The sequence below is a fragment of the Sturnus vulgaris genome, chromosome 5 (assembly GCF_052056855.1).
Source record: "Sturnus vulgaris isolate bStuVul1 chromosome 5, bStuVul1.hap1, whole genome shotgun sequence".
In the NCBI taxonomy this organism is placed as follows: domain Eukaryota; kingdom Metazoa; phylum Chordata; class Aves; order Passeriformes; family Sturnidae; genus Sturnus; species Sturnus vulgaris.
The window spans coordinates 55,393,269-55,414,373 of NC_142247.1; the positions used below are offsets into that span (position 1 = coordinate 55,393,269).

At 37.1% G+C, this 21,105-nt stretch overlaps 1 protein-coding gene across 2 annotated transcripts in view; it reads right to left on the reverse strand.

Annotated features, from left to right (window-relative positions):
• Positions 1–7,509: 7,509 nt before the first annotated feature.
• The window catches only part of MOV10L1 (Mov10 like RNA helicase 1), a 29,654-nt gene continuing 16,058 nt past the window's right edge, over positions 7,510–21,105 (reverse strand). The window contains exons 13-26 of one of the 2 annotated variants that reach the window (XM_088165767.1): positions 20,593–20,651; positions 19,915–20,030; positions 18,788–18,818; positions 17,474–17,652; positions 16,815–16,961; positions 15,984–16,105; positions 15,112–15,211; positions 14,548–14,712; positions 13,061–13,234; positions 12,166–12,315; positions 10,404–10,511; positions 9,588–9,725; positions 8,733–8,824; positions 7,510–8,238 (exon numbers count right to left, since the gene is read on the reverse strand). In XM_088165767.1, coding sequence (XP_088021893.1) covers positions 8,229–8,238; positions 8,733–8,824; positions 9,588–9,725; positions 10,404–10,511; positions 12,166–12,315; positions 13,061–13,234; positions 14,548–14,712; positions 15,112–15,211; positions 15,984–16,105; positions 16,815–16,961; positions 17,474–17,652; positions 18,788–18,818; positions 19,915–20,030; positions 20,593–20,651 — 1,591 coding nt within the window. In that variant the 3' untranslated portion in view covers positions 7,510–8,228. Of the gene's footprint in view, positions 8,239–8,728; positions 8,825–9,587; positions 9,726–10,403; positions 10,512–12,165; positions 12,316–13,060; positions 13,235–14,547; positions 14,713–15,111; positions 15,212–15,983; positions 16,106–16,814; positions 16,962–17,473; positions 17,653–18,787; positions 18,819–19,914; positions 20,031–20,592; positions 20,652–21,105 lie in introns of those variants that run through there. The other variant, XM_088165768.1, reaches the window with a different exon arrangement.

A 21,105-nucleotide genomic window follows, 5' to 3' on the forward strand; every position in this document is an offset into this window, starting at 1 on the left:
CTTTAGTGATGGACTTTAGCAGAGCTGAGTTAATGGCTGGATTCAATGATCTTTGCCTTTCTGATGTAAATAGTTCTATGATTCAGTGTCCAGCAGCTGGGTCTGAACCATTGCTGCAACCAAAGCACCACACGCTCAGAAGTAAGTACGAACTGTGAATTCCTTCTAGGCCATCCAGTAGCCTTATCCCAGCTTGATGAGGCTTTGTACCTCAGGTGTAGTCTGGGACAAAGGAAAGAAACCTGTCTGGTCTGAGCAGGAAGGAAGAGGAACCAGTTCCTAGGAATCTGGAGTGCTGGGCAATGTCACACAAGGTCATTAAGTGTGACTGTCATTTTTGCTGCCAGCATCTGTGTTATCTAGACCTATTTTAGGACTATCTCTCAGAGCATCCTAGCCTCCTGTGACTCTGAACTAAGTAAAGTTACAGCTCAAAACCTGAATAATAAACATACTTTTTGTAATTTACATCCTCTTGAACAGTCTACTGATTTTATGTTAAAATGGTGTGCAAATAAATTTGATGATTAGAATTATCACAATGCAAACTAAACTGATAAAAAATACTGAAATAGTATGATTTCTATCTTGATCCAGAGATAGTAATTATCAGCCCTTCTATAGGCCAAAATTGAAAACACATTCTCCCAGATTCGTTGCAAGGAACTTCTGCCTACTTAAGAGACTTTAGACAAGATTAACTTTTTAAAATTAACCTTGTCTTATTTCAGATTATTGAAGAAACATTTTTCTCTTCATGTTCTTTTGAGGACACATTTGTACAGTAGAAATTCAAATTAGGAATAAGAAAAAAAATTACCCAAATTGTGGCCAAACTCTGGATCCTTCAAATTACTAAAAATCCAACTGTACATGACTCTGAGCAACCGGACCCTGATGGACAGGCTCAGAACAAGGGGGATGGACAAGGTGATCTCCAGAGGTCTCTTCCACACTAAACCTCTTCAATGGCCTTATGTTACCCAGGTAGTATTTTATATCTGTCTTACAATTGGAAAGATGCCCAAACCCAGAAAGAAAATACGCCTTGAGGCTGCAGTGTGGTTATGTGCTGTACAGTAGCTGCAAATCATGTCCCTCCATTCCGGGCTGCAAACATTGAGCTTTGCAAGGGATGTTCCCCCTAAGGGCTATTAGGGTGAGATTACATGCAACACATCTAATAAAGAGCTGGATTCTAATCAATCAACATAACAGGATTTTCTTGTAATCCTAGCAAAGCCTTGGGCAAAACTTTTTTAATTCACATGGTGTTTTGTTAGTTTTGGCAAACTTGCAGGTGCTGATGGTTACCTCCTTGCTTCTGTAATCCAACACACTTTCTTAATTTTATTGCCCCCCTACAGCCACACTTAAAGAAGTGGAAATACTCTCATTAAAAAAGCTAAACCACTGCACATGTGCACGCAAATGGTCTGCATTTGTGCATGGCTTAGCAAGTGGGCTCTCACTGGGCACCCTGTAAACTAGGTGCAGTAATGTGGAGGTCTCCAGCACTATCCTGGTTGCACTGAACTTACCTACTTACCTCTGACGAGTAAATATCAATGGTTGCATCATTTCTCATTATTCTGAATTTATATTATAAAATACTAATTTTGACACAAGTCTCTATTGCTAGAGCATGCCTAAGGCTGTAAGCTGAAGTTATGGATCAAATTCATTCTGTTTGTCCAGACAGAGACAAGAGACAAATTTCCTTATACAAACTTGGAACAGATGAAATCCTGAGAGCTGAACAGAGCAGACAGTGGGTAGGGATGGTAAAGTTGACAGTCACAATGCAGAAAATAAAGTTACACTAAATTAGCATTTTCTTTGGAAAGTAGCAAGTAGATCAAATCAATGTATTGCATTAAGGGAAAATACTTTATATCCCAATCCCCCCAAATTAAAGGAAACAGCTAGTCTGTAAACTGTTTATTAAGGAGTTAATGAAAAACTAATTGGAACAATTTTCAACTTAACTGCTTGAACCCTTAAGTTCTATCAAAAATTGAACACCCACACCTTACCCCCCTTTTACATGGGGAACTATGGGCCACGCAGTCTGCCCTGAAGAGAAACTGCAGAGATCACACCGTGTGTTACAGCTAATGCCAACCAACAAGGTAAGGGCAGACACCCTCCTGGCATGAAGGCTGTGGAATGGATGTGCCTTCCTCCTAACCCTGCTAGTTTCAGATCATGTCATGTTTTCTGCTGGCAAGAACTGAAAGCTTTCCAGCTCTTCACCGCTGTAATGTCTCTATAGCTTCTTGTAACTGATGTATTTTGCTGAAAAACCAGAGAGAAGAGCAGAAGTTACACCAGGAAGCCAGAAGGCCACACCTGAAGCCAACCAAGTGTATCAAATACACTTGGACAAAATGACAAATTTGGTTGATATACTCAGAAATAATTAGTTATGTACTAGATTCTTTTGAAGGCTTTTCTGAGATATTAAATATGTATGTTAGCTTTTTGATACAGAAAATTACAGCATAAGAATAACTTTCATGCTTATTCACATGCTGCTAAATATATGACAATAACAGCAAAGATATTTGATGGAGAAAGGTTAGAGGCATGTATTATTAAATAAAGCTTCTACTGAAGTAGAATTAAATTAAGATATGACATTTCCACATAAGAAGAGAAAGTAAAGTAAAAAACTAAGTCAAGTCAAGCAACATAGGTATTATCTGCAGAAAGTATAATGCTGCCCCTGGGCATTCAGCTGTTTGTGGGCTGTAGTTGTTCATCATGATTCTAAAGCCACAAAAGGAAAATTAGTCTTTACGATATTAGATTACAGTGCATTTTCTTACGTGAATGTAAGACAAATACACATTCTTGATTAGTAGAAGAAATGAAACTAGAAAACAGTGTTAAAGGAATGTCAACTAGTAAAATCTGCAAAAGCCTATTTTCTGAAGAAAGAAACAAGGTACTATATAAACCTTCCTCTGCATCACACAATGGAAAGCAGGAGTGACTCTACCAAAATCTGAAATACATGGCATGGAACTGCTGGCTGCAGGATATGGATCAGGCTCCATGGTTTCTTTAAACAAAATGCTTTTGCAGCTCTGCAGACGGTGTGCAGCGATTCCTAGCTCTGCCAGGGACAGGGAGATGTGTGCCTCCCCAGGCACCGCTGATGCAGAAGAGGTCAGTGAGGTGGAATAATTGCTGAGGTACCTGTCTCATTCTATCTGTGTTAAGGGAATCACTCAGGTGTTAATGGATCAAGACACTGCATACATGTATCACAAAATAGGCAGCAGCTGCTCAAAAATTCACACTGTAACTATGTAATATCCTGGTAAAAGGGGAGAAAGATTCAATGTGTACCTGAAAGTCATGATTTAGAGTTTTTCAGCCCCATGCATGCAAATACACACTGATGTAGAGACAGTGCACTTTCTGAACATTAAAAAAAAAACCCCAAAAACATATTACCTCGTGAGATTTTAATGGGATTTTTAGCTTTGCAGTCACTGGAGAGTGGAGAATGTCCTTACACAGAGCCTGTATCTGCACTGCATTTGGAAGGATCAAAAATATTCGCTAAGAAAAAAGCTAATTTTCCAGATAAAAACAATACATGGATATTTTTTAGAAGCTAATGTTTGGGATTACCTTTAAATAAAACCTGGGATGGCTTCATTCCTCATGTTCTTAAACATTTCTGCATTTTCCAGTCTTTAAAATGAGGTAAGTAAATCCACAGCTCCACAGGCCTGGCTGCATGGAAATTGTGGGTTTATTCACACATTTAACATACCATTAGTTGTCTACATTTACATACAGGCTCTCAGAGTACTTACATTAACCTCTACCTCACACAATGTGAGACTTTCTATATACATACCTACCTATTACACAAAAAGGAGATGGTGGGGAAAGGGAAAAGAAGAGTTGAAACTCTTAAACAAATCTACAGTTTCAAAAACTCCGCAAAGTCCACAAGGAATTTAAAATTACATTCCTCTTTGGGCATGGAGTACTCAGCCCTGTCTTGGAAAATGTCTGAATTTCCATGCCATTGCTGAGAAGAGTGAATTTACTTCTTAGTGTCTAGGCCCTATCTTCAGACTACATGAGATAAGTTCCTCAAGAGTTGTTTTATCATTCAGCAGAAGGCTTGTTGATACAAATTTTATCTGCAGTTTTGTTTCAATACAAATTTCTGCAACCTCAGGCTTGTAAATTGCAACATCTGATGTGCTATGGGTTTCCAGCCACAAGTACAGTGCAAAAACTCCCAGCATAAAAAACAATAAATAGCAAATTCATTTTACAGTAAGAGCATAAGGAATTACTAGAATAGACGTTTTTGGAACATAGGTTGCTCTTGGATTGCAAATGTAATTTTATTCTGTAGGAAATAATGAGGAGTTTGATGCACTGGGGACAAACAGAAGTAAAGAGAGAGAATGCAGTTTTATAGACTTCACTGTATTCAAGAGTTTTTCAAAAAACGTATCTATAATGTTATGAGGTAAGAGTTGACTTCTACATGGTTCACTGGAAAATTTTCTCTTAAAACTCTCTGAAACATCACTTATAGAAGGAACATGCTTGAGACCACATTAACATGCAGTTCAAACCACTGTCACCAGACGTGCACTACCATTTCTTCAGGTATGGTGCATGCAAGGCTGATTCTTACCAAGTGTTACTCCTTAGCACGCTATGACTAAAGGCAGCACTCTGCTCTTCCCTGGATATACAAGGAGTGAAACAAACACTAGGAGGACATGAAAAACAGAGGGAAAACAATGTTGAACTGTTAGCATTTCTCATGGTGAGGAAACAGCACTAACTTATTTTTGGGTATCTCTACAAGCAGACAGCAGGACAATACAGATTGGCTTTTAAGTCCAGACCAAATCTTGTTAACGTCAATCCCAGGCAGATGTGCAGTTTAATCTGGATAAAGATTACACAGCAATATAAAACATAGCAGTAGTTTGCTTGTAATGAATTTATTTTTATTTCTACTATTAATAAATTTGGTAAAAATTAATTCTGCCTTTTTGTTTTGGTTACGTATGTTTCTTTGCATATATATCTGCTGTGAGTCACTTTTTTTAAAAATATCTGCTCTTGAAGTTTTCTCTTGCTAGGTTTTGCTAGCTGGTAGCAATAACTCCATTCACAAATGAGGTTCATGTACAGGGCACTACCACAGAGGCCACACATGCTTGCAGCACACCATTATTTTTAAGACTTAAGTTCTTGATATAATAAAGTAAAAAGGGATAATATTACAATTTCCATTTTCAGTGCAAACAGGACACAATGTATCTGGGATGACATATTGTCTAACTAGCAACACCTAGTATAACACACTTAAAAATCCCCTTGATTGTATTTTTCAGATGAAGAAATCTGACAGAAGACTGGCAAACAAGTCGCTTTTAAAAATGGGTGATTGCTTAAGTAAAATTGATGACCAGCCTGGGAAAGTTAATTTCAGCTATTTTCTAGCCTATTACCAGAAATTCCTTGGGTCTAAAGTTAAAAATTGCCACATCTGATAAATTTCAAGTCTTAAAAGAGGCAACTCCAGCACAGCCTCAAGACTACATTGCATCACCTGCCAGCAAAACACCAGCACATGCTAAACTTGACTGGCTTTCACCATGCCAGCACCTGCCCTTTCTGTACAGGCTGCTGGACTGACAGAGGTAAGGAGCCTGTGAACACCAGCATGCTATTTCAAGGATGGAAATACACATCTGGAGGGAAACAGGCACAGTTCTTTTACACAGCAAGACCTGAATTATCTGAAGAGAGCTCTTCCCAAAACAGAAGGGATGCAAGGTGAAAATGCCTTTTGGTTGCTATTCTGCTCCACACAAAGGATGTCTTCATTTTAGGCAGTCTAAACGGAATGCTTATGTTGGATTTCTTCTTCTGCCTCACTTATCCCATCTGGGCAGTTTGCTCATTAATTTAAGGGAAGCCAAAAGGGAGATTTTCACTACCCTTCTGCTCTCACTACCTCATCCTCTTCATTGCCTCAGGGCACAGCTCTTAGAAACAGAATGGAAACCACCAAAGGCCCTTGACTTCCCAAAAGCTTTTTTCAGCAAGTTGCCAAGAGCTGACAATATGCATATTTTCATGCTTCTGCCCTCCCTGCTCCCTGCTGCCAGGGCTGTGTATGGGTTTGGCTCAGCTCTCTATCCCAGCTGGCCTGGCCACCTGCTCTGTGCCAAGGGCAGGCCTTCCAGTGCAGCAGGAACTGCACCTTGCTCTGGCTGGGCTTTTCTGCCAGGTCATGCTGCAGGCCCTGCCACCCTCCCTTATTCCAGGGCCACTCTGCTGTCAGGGACCAACTGAAATAATAAATTTGCTTGTCCTTTGGAGCATAATTTTGTCTTTGTGTCAACATGGTACATGGCGCTTAAGAAGTCTCACTATGAGGCACAACACTGCATCCCCTTTCCCCTTACAGTAGCTTCACTGCTCTTTTAGCTTCTATGTGCCCTCTAATCACACACAAATATTGTGATAGCCATCACCTTTCAAGTTGTCAGGGATTGTGATCATCTCTGTGGTACTCATACAGGGATATGTTTTGTTGTTTGACAGACACAGCATCAAAGAATTATTGAATAGCCTGGGTTGGAAGGGACCTTAAAGATCATCTAGTTCTATGCCCCCTTCTGCGAACAGGAACACCTTCCACTAGACCAGCTTGCTCAGAGCTCCATCCAGCCTGGCCTTGAACACTTCCAGAGATGGGGAAGTGCTATATTGTTAGGAATACATGGATCTCTTATGAAAACACACGCCTCTGCTAAGCATCATCGTACTAAAAGGCACATTAACACAGTGCTCTCTCTGGTCACAAAACAGATATACCCCAGCTTTTATTGAAGCAAAATGATTTTGGGGGCCCTTGCTTTACAGTGTGCTAATAAAGACATGCTCAAGCATGTTAGGACCTGACACACAGGGTATGTTTCATGGACCTTCCTTCTTGCATTATCATCTCTATGGTTTTAAGAAAGAACGAAGAAGCCACAAAGCACCACCCAGCTACCTCAGCCACCAGCTAGAACAGCACCTTCAGGCACCCATGTGCAGATTCAATACCGCTACTTTCCATTAAGAAGAATGCATGTAAGTTGCAGTATCTGTATATTGTGCATTGCAAGGGAAAGAAGCACACTGCATACTAGGAATGGAAGTGACATGAGAGGACTAAGCAAGGCAAACAGAAGGCATTTGTAAACCAGGCAAACAAGCTTCCTTTCTTTTCCCCCTCCTTCATTTGTTTCTCTGTAGCATATACTCCTGTCTAATACACTTCTGTTTGTTAGAGAAAGCCATCTTGTTGTACTGGCAATTTTTAAACGGAGTGCCTAATTGTTGAACTACTCCTGAAGTGCTGTGTAGCAAGACTTAATCACCAAGGAGAGGACAAGGAAGAGAGAAAAACACTGTTTAATGGGAAAGCACAGCGCCAAATCAAGCCGAGAGAAGAAATACTGCTAAGCTATCATTTTGTTTTAATTCTGCCAAAATAAAACACAATACTTTATTCTACAGCACATTTACAGAAAGGCAAAACAGAGTTTTAATTTTCATTTTTCTTTAACCTGCCATTGCTGTGACATACACTACAGCAGATGGCTAGATTCAGCTATATATACAAAGGCCTTAAAAACTGGAAGTAGGATTTTGGCTTAAGGTATTCAGTATCAGCTGGGTATAGATATTTAATGTATCATTCCAGTTCACATGGTAGATATATTACTGTAATGCTCCCAGAACAATGACACACACATCTGTTTTCTTGGGACAGTCCAGTTTTAAGTGGCATTACACAAGTTTAAGAAAACTGAGAAGCTGAAACAATTATAGAATACAAAAGAGCTGACACAAGAGTCCTTCAATACTCTTCTCCTGAAGCCTGGAGGATTTAGGCATACTTCTCTTTGCAGAGGCACAGTAATACACATTTTAAACAGAAAAGGAAGTAAGGTGCCACTACTATTTTATACTATTAATTTCAACTTTTTCACTTCTTTAACAAAAAAAAAATAAAAATCTTGTTAGCAGAAACTTCTATCCATTCCAAAACATGTGCCTCTCCCTGAGGACAAAAAGTGCTTCATCTCTTCAGGACTGAATTTCTCACAAGTGTTTTTAGTGTCAAAACAGATGAATACCAAACTCTTGAATGGATCTTGAATACCGAAAAACTAGTCACACCTGTCAATTAAAGGGAGTAACATAAAAATCTTGCTTACCTTTCCATAAACAAGTTTTGATTAAAAACAATTAGTATTATCTAGTATATAACACGCGTTGAACACTGTATTTATTACATGTTATCAGAAGGGACATATTTATATCATATTATATTTGTTTTAAACTACAGTGAAATCACCTTAAATACTTCTGCTGTACCCTCTACCTTACGATCATCAAATATGCCATTATCATTTGGGGATACATAAGATACCAAAGTCAACAACAGCTCTTATTTAATGATTAATGCTCAGACTCTTTTATGGGGTGGGAGAAAACAGGGTTACATCACATATCATTATGTTTACATAATGTTTACTTAGGAATTCAAAATCCAATCCTACTATGATAACACAGGTTGTTGTACTGATCAATCTTTCAAATGATGCTAGCTCTACAAATACTGTAAAACTGATCGATATCTAGCAAGGTTAAAGTGAAGACCAGACACTTACTTCTGCAGGTGTTCCAGCTCTGGGGGCAGGTCACAACCTATATAGACTCTGTTCATTAAACTGTACTCTAACAGAGCATAAAAACAGGGATCCTATAGGAGAAAATTAATATAAAACTGTAACCATGGTGCTCTGTGAAGTGAATTTTCAAACAAATTAACATGGCACATGAATGTAAGAGATTTAATAGGACCTCTTCCAGAAACAGAATTCTACAAATGGTGCAAGTATGGTGCAACATGTGAGGAAGGCATCTATTGCTGCTCTAAACTATGTATAGTTACACTTTGGGTGTGGGGGAACTAAATTTTCATTCAGACCATTTCTGGAATATTGTTTTCCTTGTTGTTCGTGAACTCAGATATAAAATAAGATATTTATTACAAGCTCAACTTATTCCTGGAAAAGGACCATGCATGAGTTCAAAAGGAGTCCTCCTCCCTGGCACTCATTGCATAAATTAGGAACAATCACTTCTGCCACCCTCCATTTAAAAAGTGATGCAACTACATTTTGTGAAGAACCTGATTGTGTGAGGTTATTCAGAATATGCTTACTGGACTTGCAGGCTGTTGGAGAACTTTAGAGGAGGTCCATGCTGGAGATAAAAAGGAGCTAGGAGTCTGTGTGCACAGAGCACCATTTCCCTTATGCTTGGAAATCTACTGTGTGTGTGCCTGAACTGTCCATTCATACAGGAACCCATGGAGATCAGATATTCCCAAATGGAGCCTGAGGACAATGTACAAGTTCCTAACATATTCTGATGCTTCCTCACATCAGATTAACCACAAAGAACTTCAATTGATGTGGCAAATAACATATGCATTTCAAGGATATAAACCCAAAACTTACTTTTACAAGAACGTGAGGATTTCCCACAACAATCAGCAAAGCTTTTGCTCTAGTAATTGCTACATTAAATCTCTTTGGGTTACAGAGAAAGCCCAAACAGTTTTTTTCATCATCAATTACGACTTTCTGAGATCGCACCTAAAATGAATTATGGATAGTTTTAGAAATAAAATGAGAACACAATATAGCACAGTGTAACTTGACCATAGTATTTCCTTATTGTAACAATCCACTCAGCTGAGTGACAATTCACAATGTGTCTTTCAGTAGCCTCATGAGTGTGCTTTGTCTTAGCGTAGGAAAAACAGCCAAAGCAAGCAGTATGCTAAAAAGATGACTCATTAGTTTTCACCCGTTTCATCTATATTTGAACCTATCTTTGAAAAAAGAAAATTTTCGTGACCTAAATAAGGAGCTCTTATTTATAAGAGTGTAGTGCATACCTAGAACTACTTTAAGAGATATCCAATAGTGGATTGAAAAGCTATGGTATGATGTGGAACAGTGAAAGTAAGCACAGTATCACTGCCCCCAAGAAAAAAAAAAGTGAGAAAATCCCAGACTCTTCTTCCAAGCTGCAACTGTGAAGTACTACTACCATAATTTAAATAGAAAGCAACAGATTTTTAATAATCCAGATTTTAAAGAGAAGAATAACTCTACAAGCATGCATTTAGTAAGCTCTGGTTTCAAATACTGAGACAGACTGAAAAAAAAAATATAGCTTCTAAATTTTTTAAAGGCCTACATCTAAAATGAAACAGAGAATTAGACACATACAAAAATTCTCAATAGGACCACAGTAAATTTACGTACTGTTGATAAGATGACAACCATGTACTCCTGTCCTTGAAACTCTTCTACTGTGCCAACCTTTATGTTTTCCAAATCAATGTTTCTGAGAAGAACTCTAATTTTTTCCACCTATCAAAAAAGAAAAAAAAAGGAATTTACTATTAAGTTTGAGAGTAGACTGCTTTAAAAAACACATACAACATATACATGTATGCACTTTAACAAGGCAACGTTGAAAGGAATGACTACACCGACCTTAGCTGTCATTCACTAGTAAGATCTTAAAATAAAACAGTAACTTTTCTACAAGAAAGTATCACAGTTGATACACAACTTAGAAGGTGAAGGTGTACTCCCAACCATAAATTGAACAGAAGGTGAGAGATTTTTAGCAGTCTGGATTTTAAAGAGAGGAATAACTCAGATCCTTAAACCCTCTTTTTCCTATGTGCATCACATCCAAAACCATGCAGACCACAGATGCAGCAGGACAAGCAGCTTCCCTTAGCCCTTCAAGAAGGCTACAAAGATTCCATCTTTGCCTGCCAGATGCATCATGCAGAGTGAAAGGCAGAAGTGAGATATGATCTTAAGTACCCATCAAAAGAGAAAGAGAACAAGGAGTCTCAGGCACTGTGAACCTGGTACATGTGGGATTGCTGTACTGCCATCTGCTAATGGTTGTTCAGATATTATAACTGAAGTGCTCCAAAAGACTTAAGAAGAAATCCTGCCTAACTGGGCTGAGGATTATGGTCAAAGACTACTTTCTAATCAGTGTTCCTGCAATACAAGGTGACTTTTCTTAATGTGGACACTACTACCATATGCCTTGTATATTATAGGCAGATGAAGGACAAAGTCACATTAAATCATGTGAAATCACTGTTTATGGAGTGTAAAAAATTCAGTCACATCAATACTATGAATACATATTTGAAAAAACACACAATAACTATAAACACAGGCAGGTGCATGCACCTGACCAGATGGATTGGTAAAAGCAAAGCTTTAATTTGCAAGCGAGATTTCTTCACCAAGTGAGATTTCTTCAAGTGACCAAGGGCTTGGTCATTTTCATATGTCTCAGTGTTTCCCCCAGGCCACATGTGCAAGGTTATGAATAATGAGATGTGAACACCAAGAAGAATCATGTGCACTGTCCAAAATCTCCTCTGCAACTGAAAGGGAATTGTTTGTTTTTAAAATGAAAGTAAGCATCATATACTTAACACGCCTGGATATAAATACATTTAAAAATTAAGCACAGCATTTAAAGTTAATGCTCAACTTTCTCTAGAGGTTTAAGTAGCATTACAAACTTCAAGTCTGAATGTAGAACAGCTAAGAAGTCACAGTAATTGTTTCCCCTAGTCTCCTCAAGACCACAACAAGGTGCCACACCATCTACTTGACAATAATTCCCTTTTGTTCCAGTCTTCAGTGCAGAGTGACAGATGCTGTTCCAGACATTGGATAATGAATTCTTGACTTCCACTCATTACTTCCAACCACTGAAAAATCTGTTTCTGTTTCCAAATTGGTCTCCTTAATTGCTGGATTTTTAAAACTGAAAAACCAGTAGAATGCCATTATTGCTGTCTTTTAGATTTCAATGGCAGCATCATAATGATTGATAATACATTGTGTATCATGATACACAACAGTGAAATTTTAACATATGTCCCCCTACTTTAACAAACCACAGCCACCATATAAATATATGAGAAGAAATATAGCCACCTGGAAGCTCTTAAGACATCAGACCTGTTAGACATTATACCTGTTTACGATATGGTGCGATCACTCCAATATCTGTCACTGATACTGCAGAGTATTCACTTCTAGCCAGTTGGCAACAGTACATCATTACTTGAACTGCTTCAGCTGGATTAAACCATGAAGGACTGCAACCTTCACGTGTTTCACTGCCCTGCATTGGGGGAAAGGAAATGAGACAATGCAGATCAGGTGCAGAAATGACCATGTATTCATTAATACATCATTCTTATAACTCCTGAACGCAAAAAAAGTGATGGAATGTTATATATAATTTCTCTTCCTCTCTATACATCTTTTCTAGAGCACAAGTATCACCTCACATTTTATACATTTTTTATACATTTATAAATATAATTACACTATTTTAAGTATGCAACAAAGGAGTTGTATCTCAAATCAGAATAATGTATGTTAATAAGCTGGTATCTTGCTTTTTTCAAGGTGGAAGAGTTCTAAACCAATCATCAGATCTTACCACTTCTTACTAACTCCTTGGAAGACTAAAGAAATTGTTTTTTATCAAGCTACTACTTTTTCCCCTGCCAAGTTAAGCTCTAATGATCCTTTAGTTTTAGAGGCTTGCATCCATCTTAATGTAGTAAACTCTCATCAAAAGCAATCTAGAGAGGCTTGATGGTAACTCCAGTCTAGTCATCTATTATGAATTTAAACTTCTATGAAAATGTCTCCACAAGCACTTCAAGAGGCAGCTGCTCAAGTTCTTAGCAAACATTTGACTTCAGCAGCTGGATTTTTTTTAAACCAGATGGTCAAGAAGTCACATTATTTGTGAAAGGCAGTTTAACTTTTTTCATATCCTTTCTAGAGTTTATTCTAAAGGAATCAGTAAACTGGTAGCAAGCCTATACAGTTCACTGCATGAACATTTTACATACCCTTATTCCATGAAAAATTAATGGAAATCCCTTTCTGGGCAATTTCCCCCAGTTCAACAAAGAAGTTACTACTGAAGTATCTGCACAAACTTCTAGCTCCTTATGATAAAACAATTTAGATGGCAAGGCAAGCAATGCAGAATGCGACCTGTAGTTCTTTGTGAGTTTAGTAATCTGCAAAGACAAAACCCAAAATCTGTAACTGAGACAGGCAATTATTCATCAGACTTCTCAGAACACAGCTACTACCTTACCATCCTTTAGCATTTAGCATTTCTAAGGCTGCCAAAGAACTGTATTCTGCAGTTGTGGCCTTTTGTAAGTAAAAAGCACATCAAAGCAGTTTTTTGAAGGACCATCTCCTTCCCCTCTAAAGGAGAAACAAAGAGAATTGAATGTACATGATAGACAAATGGGTCACTCTTCAGTTTCTTGAAACGTCTGATGTATAGACACATTCGCTTTTTTAAGAGTCAGACTATTTCCATGCAGTTTCAATGGATGTAATGTCTTCTTTTGAAGAAGTTTTGAGAGGCAAAAAGGGAGCATCAGAACAGTTGACAGAGGCTGGCCTTAAAACATCTAAAATATATTTGTCTTTATATGAAAGAATAATCTTAAGGAAGCATTCCATAAAGTAATAACCAGGTCAAAACACCTCAGTCCTGTAAAAAGGAAAACATAAGATATTCCAGTTGAAATGTATCCTTAAAGCACTCACATTTCCTGATCCCTCAACTATGCCAATTCTCCTTAAGCAATGTGTAAGGAATACAACAACCAAAGTTTGCACTAACAGATTTTAGGAGGAAGTTTGACAGGTTTTTCAGCAGGCTGAACCTGACCAAAAGCCTAGGTCCAAACATCCTCACTTTCACTCTTAAATCTGCCATGTCATCATGAGAATAGGAAGGCATCTTAGGAAGCTTAACATCAGCCCTAAGTTTCAGATTCAGACAGTAATTAAAAGCAGTTCAAACATCTGTACTTGTTTAAATACTACCTCTGCCACTTAACATAGGTGCTTGCACTTACTTAGGTACTTGCCCTTACAAGAATCTGGGGAAGCTATCCTTCAAAGGAAGACATGATAATAAAGTAAGGACAGTTTCTCTTCTTCCCTTTGTGAAACATGATGTTTGCAAAATTAATCTTCAAAGAAGAAACTCTGTTTGTCTTTTTACATTAAAAACAGAAATTGTACCTTTTCATCTGTGGAAAATGAAGTTATGGTAAATCTGGACAATGAAGATGAAAGGGAATTTTAAGCTATTTTTTACAGCTGTGCTTTGTGCACCATATTGGACTTATGCTACTTAAGAATAGAGGATTCCCTGAAAGAAAAGTTTTGGCATGCTGGAGGACATACGCAAATAATCAAGCTTTTCTAGAGAACTAATGCTCAAGCTAGACTTATCAATAAGCATCAGGGATAATTTCTGCTTTTCTGACTGAGCTGAGAAAGGTTGATGGAAAGTTTAACTCACCAACAAAGGATTGTATGCTCCACAGGCACCAAAAGCATCCTCATCTCTCAGATACAGCTCTCTTGATGACAGTCTTTCTAGCAAGGACATACTTAATCCAAATGTCTTTGCAAGTTTAGATTTTATTACTGGCCCTAACTGCTTTGGATCTCCAACGAGAATTATCTGTATATGAAATTTAAAAACAACCATCTTAGATTAAAACAATTGTTATTGAAACTTCATTTGACAATGACATACACATTTCAGAATTCAGAGATCAGTTCATATCAAGTATTCTGCTTTCCTTCAAACATTTGTTTGCAAAGGACAGAAGTATGTTGTTGTCTTAAACAGAATACGTCTTTTATTTTGATATTTCCCACACACTGACCCAGTCCTACCAACTTAGACTTGTTCTAGATGTAAAGAAACTTAAGTGTTGAGAATTCATATTATGCATGAATAATCTCTATTACAAAACTCATTATCAGAAAATGGCTTCTTGCATTCTACATAATCCACAAAATATGAAAATAATGAGCAAGCTTTTTCCCTTTCAGTAAATGATATTAAGAGAACTACCTGTCCATCAGCTTCTGAAATTAACCCAATAGGAATCAGACTCTCCGGTTCACTTGCTTGACCTGCCTCATCCAGAATCACATGAGTGAAATGTCCAAGCCTATAATTAAATAACATTAACCTGAAACAGGGCTCTTTTCAAATTAGTTCATTCTGCCACCCTGTGGCTGACCTCAGCAATTGTGCTAATATCCTTGTCAAGTGTGCCAGGCAACCCCATAGACACAGAGCAAAGATGGGTATTTCCAGAAGGAAATAAAGAAAAAATAACGCCGTAACTTTCATTTTTCATCTTTGATTTCACTTACATAATCTGATATACACAACCTTTAATTAAAGCATTGTTTGTGAAGATGCTTAGAAAAGATGCTTAGAAAAGCTTCCTTTATTCAATTAAAACAATGCACTTGGTGTAGCAGACAGTCCCCAAGTTTTTTTTCTGCCAAACAACTCAAGATAGTAAGTGTCCTTTTCCAAAGTTAAAATCCAAGTCAGAAACAAACTTTAATAGCACTTGACATGACAGCTGTTTACAATTAGTAAAGGTGACTTGATAAAAGGCAAATACATTGTAATTTTTAGTACAGCAATCATTTTGAGCCAAAGTGATTTTCAAGAGCAATGTGATTCCCACTGCTGGCAGAGGAGGAGTTACTGTTTCAAAAATCTTAAACATACTCAAGATAGTTCTTAAATTTACCATGGAGAAAGTTTCTCCTTAAACATTACTAAAACCAAGTGCTTTGCTCTCTTACACAATACAGGTGCATGCAAGAAGCATTAAAAAGCCCAAGTTACAGTCCAGTCTTTAAAAGCTCTGGGGTTTGTGTCATCCAGCCATGCCAATGATACTCCTATCTATGGTACTGTACCGTGTATCTGTTTGATAAAACAATCCTGCACTGCTGCATGTTGTAATTACAATCCTGGACCACAATGCCTTCTGAATATCATCACCGTCTTTGCAGTAAGGTTTCACCATGTCATTAATTTGCTGCAGAAACAAAATGCTGGTCTAAAACAGAACTTATAAATTTGAATAGAAAAGCTCTCTGAAAATGGTTTTAAAAGCTGAGCAAAACACAGATTTAGACCCATTAATACACCAAAATGAATGAATTATTTAGCTTAAGCAAAGTATGCAAGACATCTGTGCTTTATTGTAAGGATCAAAATGGAACATTTGGCTATTTTAAATACTCATCTATATATACACATATGTATGTGTATTTGTGCATACTTGCACATATACACATGTATGTGTATATACAAAAATTTATATCTCTCTATATATATACACATATACGTATAAATATAAATGTATACATGTAACGAAACCACAAGGTGTTGTGCCCCGCACAGAGATGACAATCCTACTTGCTTACTTTCTGTGTAAGTAGTCTTAACTTGGACTGATAACATGAAAAAACAAATTAAATAAAAAATTCCCCCAATGCCTATCTGCTATTTGTAGAGTTAAGCACAACAAGAGAAAGGTGAAGATCCTATACTCATACAATCAAATTAAGGATTATGATCAACATTTCCAGTTAATCTTCTGGAAAAGCTGGAGCGATGTAACACTGGATCCTAAGCAAACCTAAGCAGCCTCATAGCCACTGAGAGTTAAAATATTAAGTCAGTATTTTAAGGTAGAAATATTAAAATGGAAATCTTAAGTGGCAGGTATCTGTAATATTTACCTCTGTTGACCTGAAGGCAGCATTAACTCGGACCATAGTTCCTGGTTTTAGGAGATTGCTTTGATGAAGCCGCAAGCAAATCAGATCTGTTGCAGTGTTTGATGGTGCACATACCAAAATCCGACTGTCTGGGAGAGTAAAATGTATCTACATTAAAGAAGACAGATATTTTAAAAAAAGGTTATTTAAGAAGCAGCAATAGCACAGACATTCTCATTTTATTTCACTGAATACAGAACCCAGAAGAGTTTTGCATACGTGTGATATCCATTCATTCCTCTGCAGTTCAGTATCACTCCTGCCAACAAGTCATGACTACGTAGTCTCTAACTGAGTGTACCCACAAGAGAATTAATTAATGGTTATCATATTAATGTATACCTGTGCTTCATGAATACATTATGCACTACTGGAATCACAAGGTAAACACTGATCACAGAAGTTTTAAAGACAAAAAGGCTTGAAAAGAAACCATTCCAAATTCTGCTAAATCCATATGAAGGATGGATTTCTCTCCTTTTACGGAGCTATAGAAAATTATTTTAAAAAGAGCATTTTGAAAACTCCTCTGAAAAAAAATACAATGGTACTTACAGAAATACTATAAATGTTCCAATATGGAAAAGACTAGAGATGACTGATTTGTCATTCACCATTACCTGTAAAATAGCTTCAATTACTGTTACTGTTTTTCCAGTTCCTGGTGGTCCAAAGAGAAGATAAGGTGTTGGGCGACATTCACCACTCAGTATCCTTTTCACTGCCAGTTTCTGTTGCACATTCAGCAAAGGATTGAAAAATTCACCATCTCTCTGTTTAAATGTCACAGTTTCACCAACTAGAATCAAGACAAGCATATCTTAAAACTTCACATATATATTTTTAATATATGTAGATGAATGCAATTCTGATTCACAATATGCTTCTGCAATTTTTTTTTTTCTTTTGTGGTAACAACTAATGAATTTCTCAAAAAATCAGTTTTCATTGAACACCAAGTAGAAAATAAGCCATTAATATTTCCCAAGTGTACTGGCTCTTTATTGAAAGGCAAAAAAGGACCATGATTACATAACCCAACAATCCATAAAACCTCTATTTAGTAATTTTAGAATCAAGTTCACTTTCTTGTCCTAGAACAGAAAAACTTGAGACTTCCAGGAACTGGCACCTCAGGAATGGTACCAGTACTACATGATCAGTCCTCTGCTACAACTGCTAGAATTCCTTTCTTAGTCCTACCTGAATTAGTCTAGCTTTAGCTTTCCACAGCAGAATCTTATTAACCCTTGAACAGAAGTGCATTCTAGGTAATTACTCAGAAATTCTTTAGCATACTTTTGATAAAAAAATGACATGATCATTCTTCTCTTAGGCATTTTACTACAATGATATTTAAAGTCATACTTTACGAAAAAAAAGCATAGGAATAATCTGGGATACTTGAAGAGGTTTTAGCATCTTTAGCAAAGCTTTCCCAAAGATGAAAGACAGCATCCCAGTAACAATTTCAAAACTCTGAATATGATCAAAAAGTTTTGAGTAAATGACTGGGAAATAACTATTCATTAATTACAAAATTTATCATCAGATACTTGCTGCGCCCCCTTCCCCTAAAGTGTTCAAAGCCAGCCTGGATGGAACTCTGAGCAACCCAGTCTAGTGAAAGGTGTTCCTGACTGTAGCAGAGGGGTTGGAATTAGATGATCTTTAACGCCCTTTCCAACCCAAACCATTCTGCAAGTTAGAGATGTTTAAGTAATGCATCAAAAGCCTCCATAGAAACTTCCTGCTGGTATTTCTAGTATTTATCTTTAAAAGACAGAGCACAAGAACCTCTTAATGGTATCTTACTTTTGTCCTGATTTACTGATGTGATACTTATTATTTAAGCATAGAAAATATATCAAGTTGGCTTGTTTGCAGAGTTACTCTCTTCACATCTGTTATGTTCAACTCCCTTGATGACATACCTTTTGTCTGTTTGTTCTGCTTTTTTTTTACCTGAAAAGAGCAAGTGAAGATAAATGCATTTATAACCTTAAGAAGGCAGGAAACTATATTTCCTAATACTTTTTAAGTTGCTAAGCTTTAATTTTTCCCATTAAATAGAATATCTACTGTTAAGACAGAAAGGTAAGAGCAGCAGAAGAAAGTGCCAGGAATTTCCGTGTTAAGTTTAAGACTTCTAATAGTTTGGCTCTGTTAACATTATACATTTATTACATAAATATTCCACAGACTCAGATGAGGATTTTGAAGCCATGACTATATAACTTGTTTGCTTCCACAAAAGAAAACAGTCATATTCCAGACCACTACAAAAGATACATGCATCTTCTTTGGTGGACATATCCCTTCAGATTGTAGCACGGGAGAAACCTGCTCATAGGGAATGTAGTGTTGGAAAGGTTATGGACATCATGCCTCAATCATCTTAAAAATACAGATTTCAAACCAGATTGATTGAATACTCCTTGTTGTAAAGCACAAATTGCAGGTGAAATAATTAGGGAATTAGGAAAAAATCTTAAGTGTAAAGGTGGTGAAGCACAGGTTATACAGTCTCTGTGAAAACTCTAGACAAAAATAAAGAAATGCTGCCACATGCCCCCAAGCTAACTTGATTTAGTGTTGGTGACAGTCTTGCTTCAAAAAGGAAAGAGAGTTAGGCAGCCTCCTAAAGTCCTAAGAAAGATTACTACATTTTATCAATATATTATAAGTGGCAGTTAAGCCTAGGTAAATCTACTAAATTATTTTCTATTACAAAATTATTTCCTGCCACATTGACTGGACTGACATATCTACTCATAAGTAGCTATGAAAACTAGTCTAAGGCAATTCTGACAATTCCCATCACAATCACACACTTTTAAATAAGCACTCTACATTTTGTTAGCTTTATACTATCAGTTACCATAAAATCCCCCATCTCCAGGCAGCAAATAAAAACCTCTGTCATTAGAATGCAGCAGAATACAACTTTGATTCTTTGATACTCCATTATACAATTCCTTTCCGGCAATAGTTGTACAGTAAGTATCTGGTACCAATTTGAATGAAGGAACATTTTAAGTAACATTTACAGAATAGATACCTTACTTTCCTGCTGTGAAGACTGTTTAAGGCCATCATCAACAGTACAAAACTCTGTAGTATTCTGGGTCTTGACAGTTTGTGGTGATTGTAACACAAGCCTTTCTGGAAATAACACTAAATTTAGGAGAGAAAAAGAAAGTAGAGAAATTTCAAAGTCACAGAAACACTTTGCATGTTTCACTGATTAATGTTACTGTTGATACATCCATCAGCTTAGTTTGAGCTGCCAAAATTGGTTTATCAGAACTAAGGTGGTAAAGACAGGAAGTTCATATGCATTGTTCAACTCAACCACAGAGCAGGAAATCAGTTATTTTTAATAAATTTTGAGGTAACACAGAACATGGCCACTTCACCGGCTATTATTATAGCAGTATGTATTATTCCTACATTTCTTGTTGGCTCTAAGAGTTCAAAAAGTTTGCTTCCTCTCCTCCTGCCTGTTATGGCCAACAGATGAAATAATTTTGACAAAGCCTTCTCTATATTCAGCATTGTTTTTTCCTCTTAAAAAACCAAACCAAAACAAAGAGCGCGTAACAACACATGGAAAACTCCTGTAAAAACAAATTACAATGCATACTTCTCAGTAAGCCCTGATGAGAAAGCAATAAAACCCACAAGACTCCACACAAAGAAACTCCTCTAGACAGCTTAGTAGTCAAATGGAAAGTACCTTTCTCACCCAGGTAGAGAGCTTGCTGAATTGCCAACTGGCATCGCCTGCTAGGAATCCTGGAACCAGAATACAGATTTGTAGATTAAAGTAAAACCTTACATTTCCATATACTATGACAACACACTCCTATGAGTTATCTGGCACTCTTTACTGTGCATAAAATAAATAAGTTTTATATAAATGTGCATTTTTAAAGAAAACGATCTATTGAGAAATATGATGCAGAAGTATAAACAGCTTTGCTATGAATATCATCAACACACAATCTCTAGCTTTTCAGTGATACAATGATGGCCTAGTGTTCAACACTTTCAAGAACTTCTTTGCAAGGCTGTATTTATAGAGATTATGTAACTCCAAACAGATAACATGAATAAAACAAAAGTGTAAAAGAATGGGAGATTATCACCAGCTATTTTTACTTCCTGCATAGTCTTGCAGCCGTATTAGTACATTTTTTTCTTTAAAAAAAACAAACCCAAAAACCTAAGAAAAATACTCTCAAACACC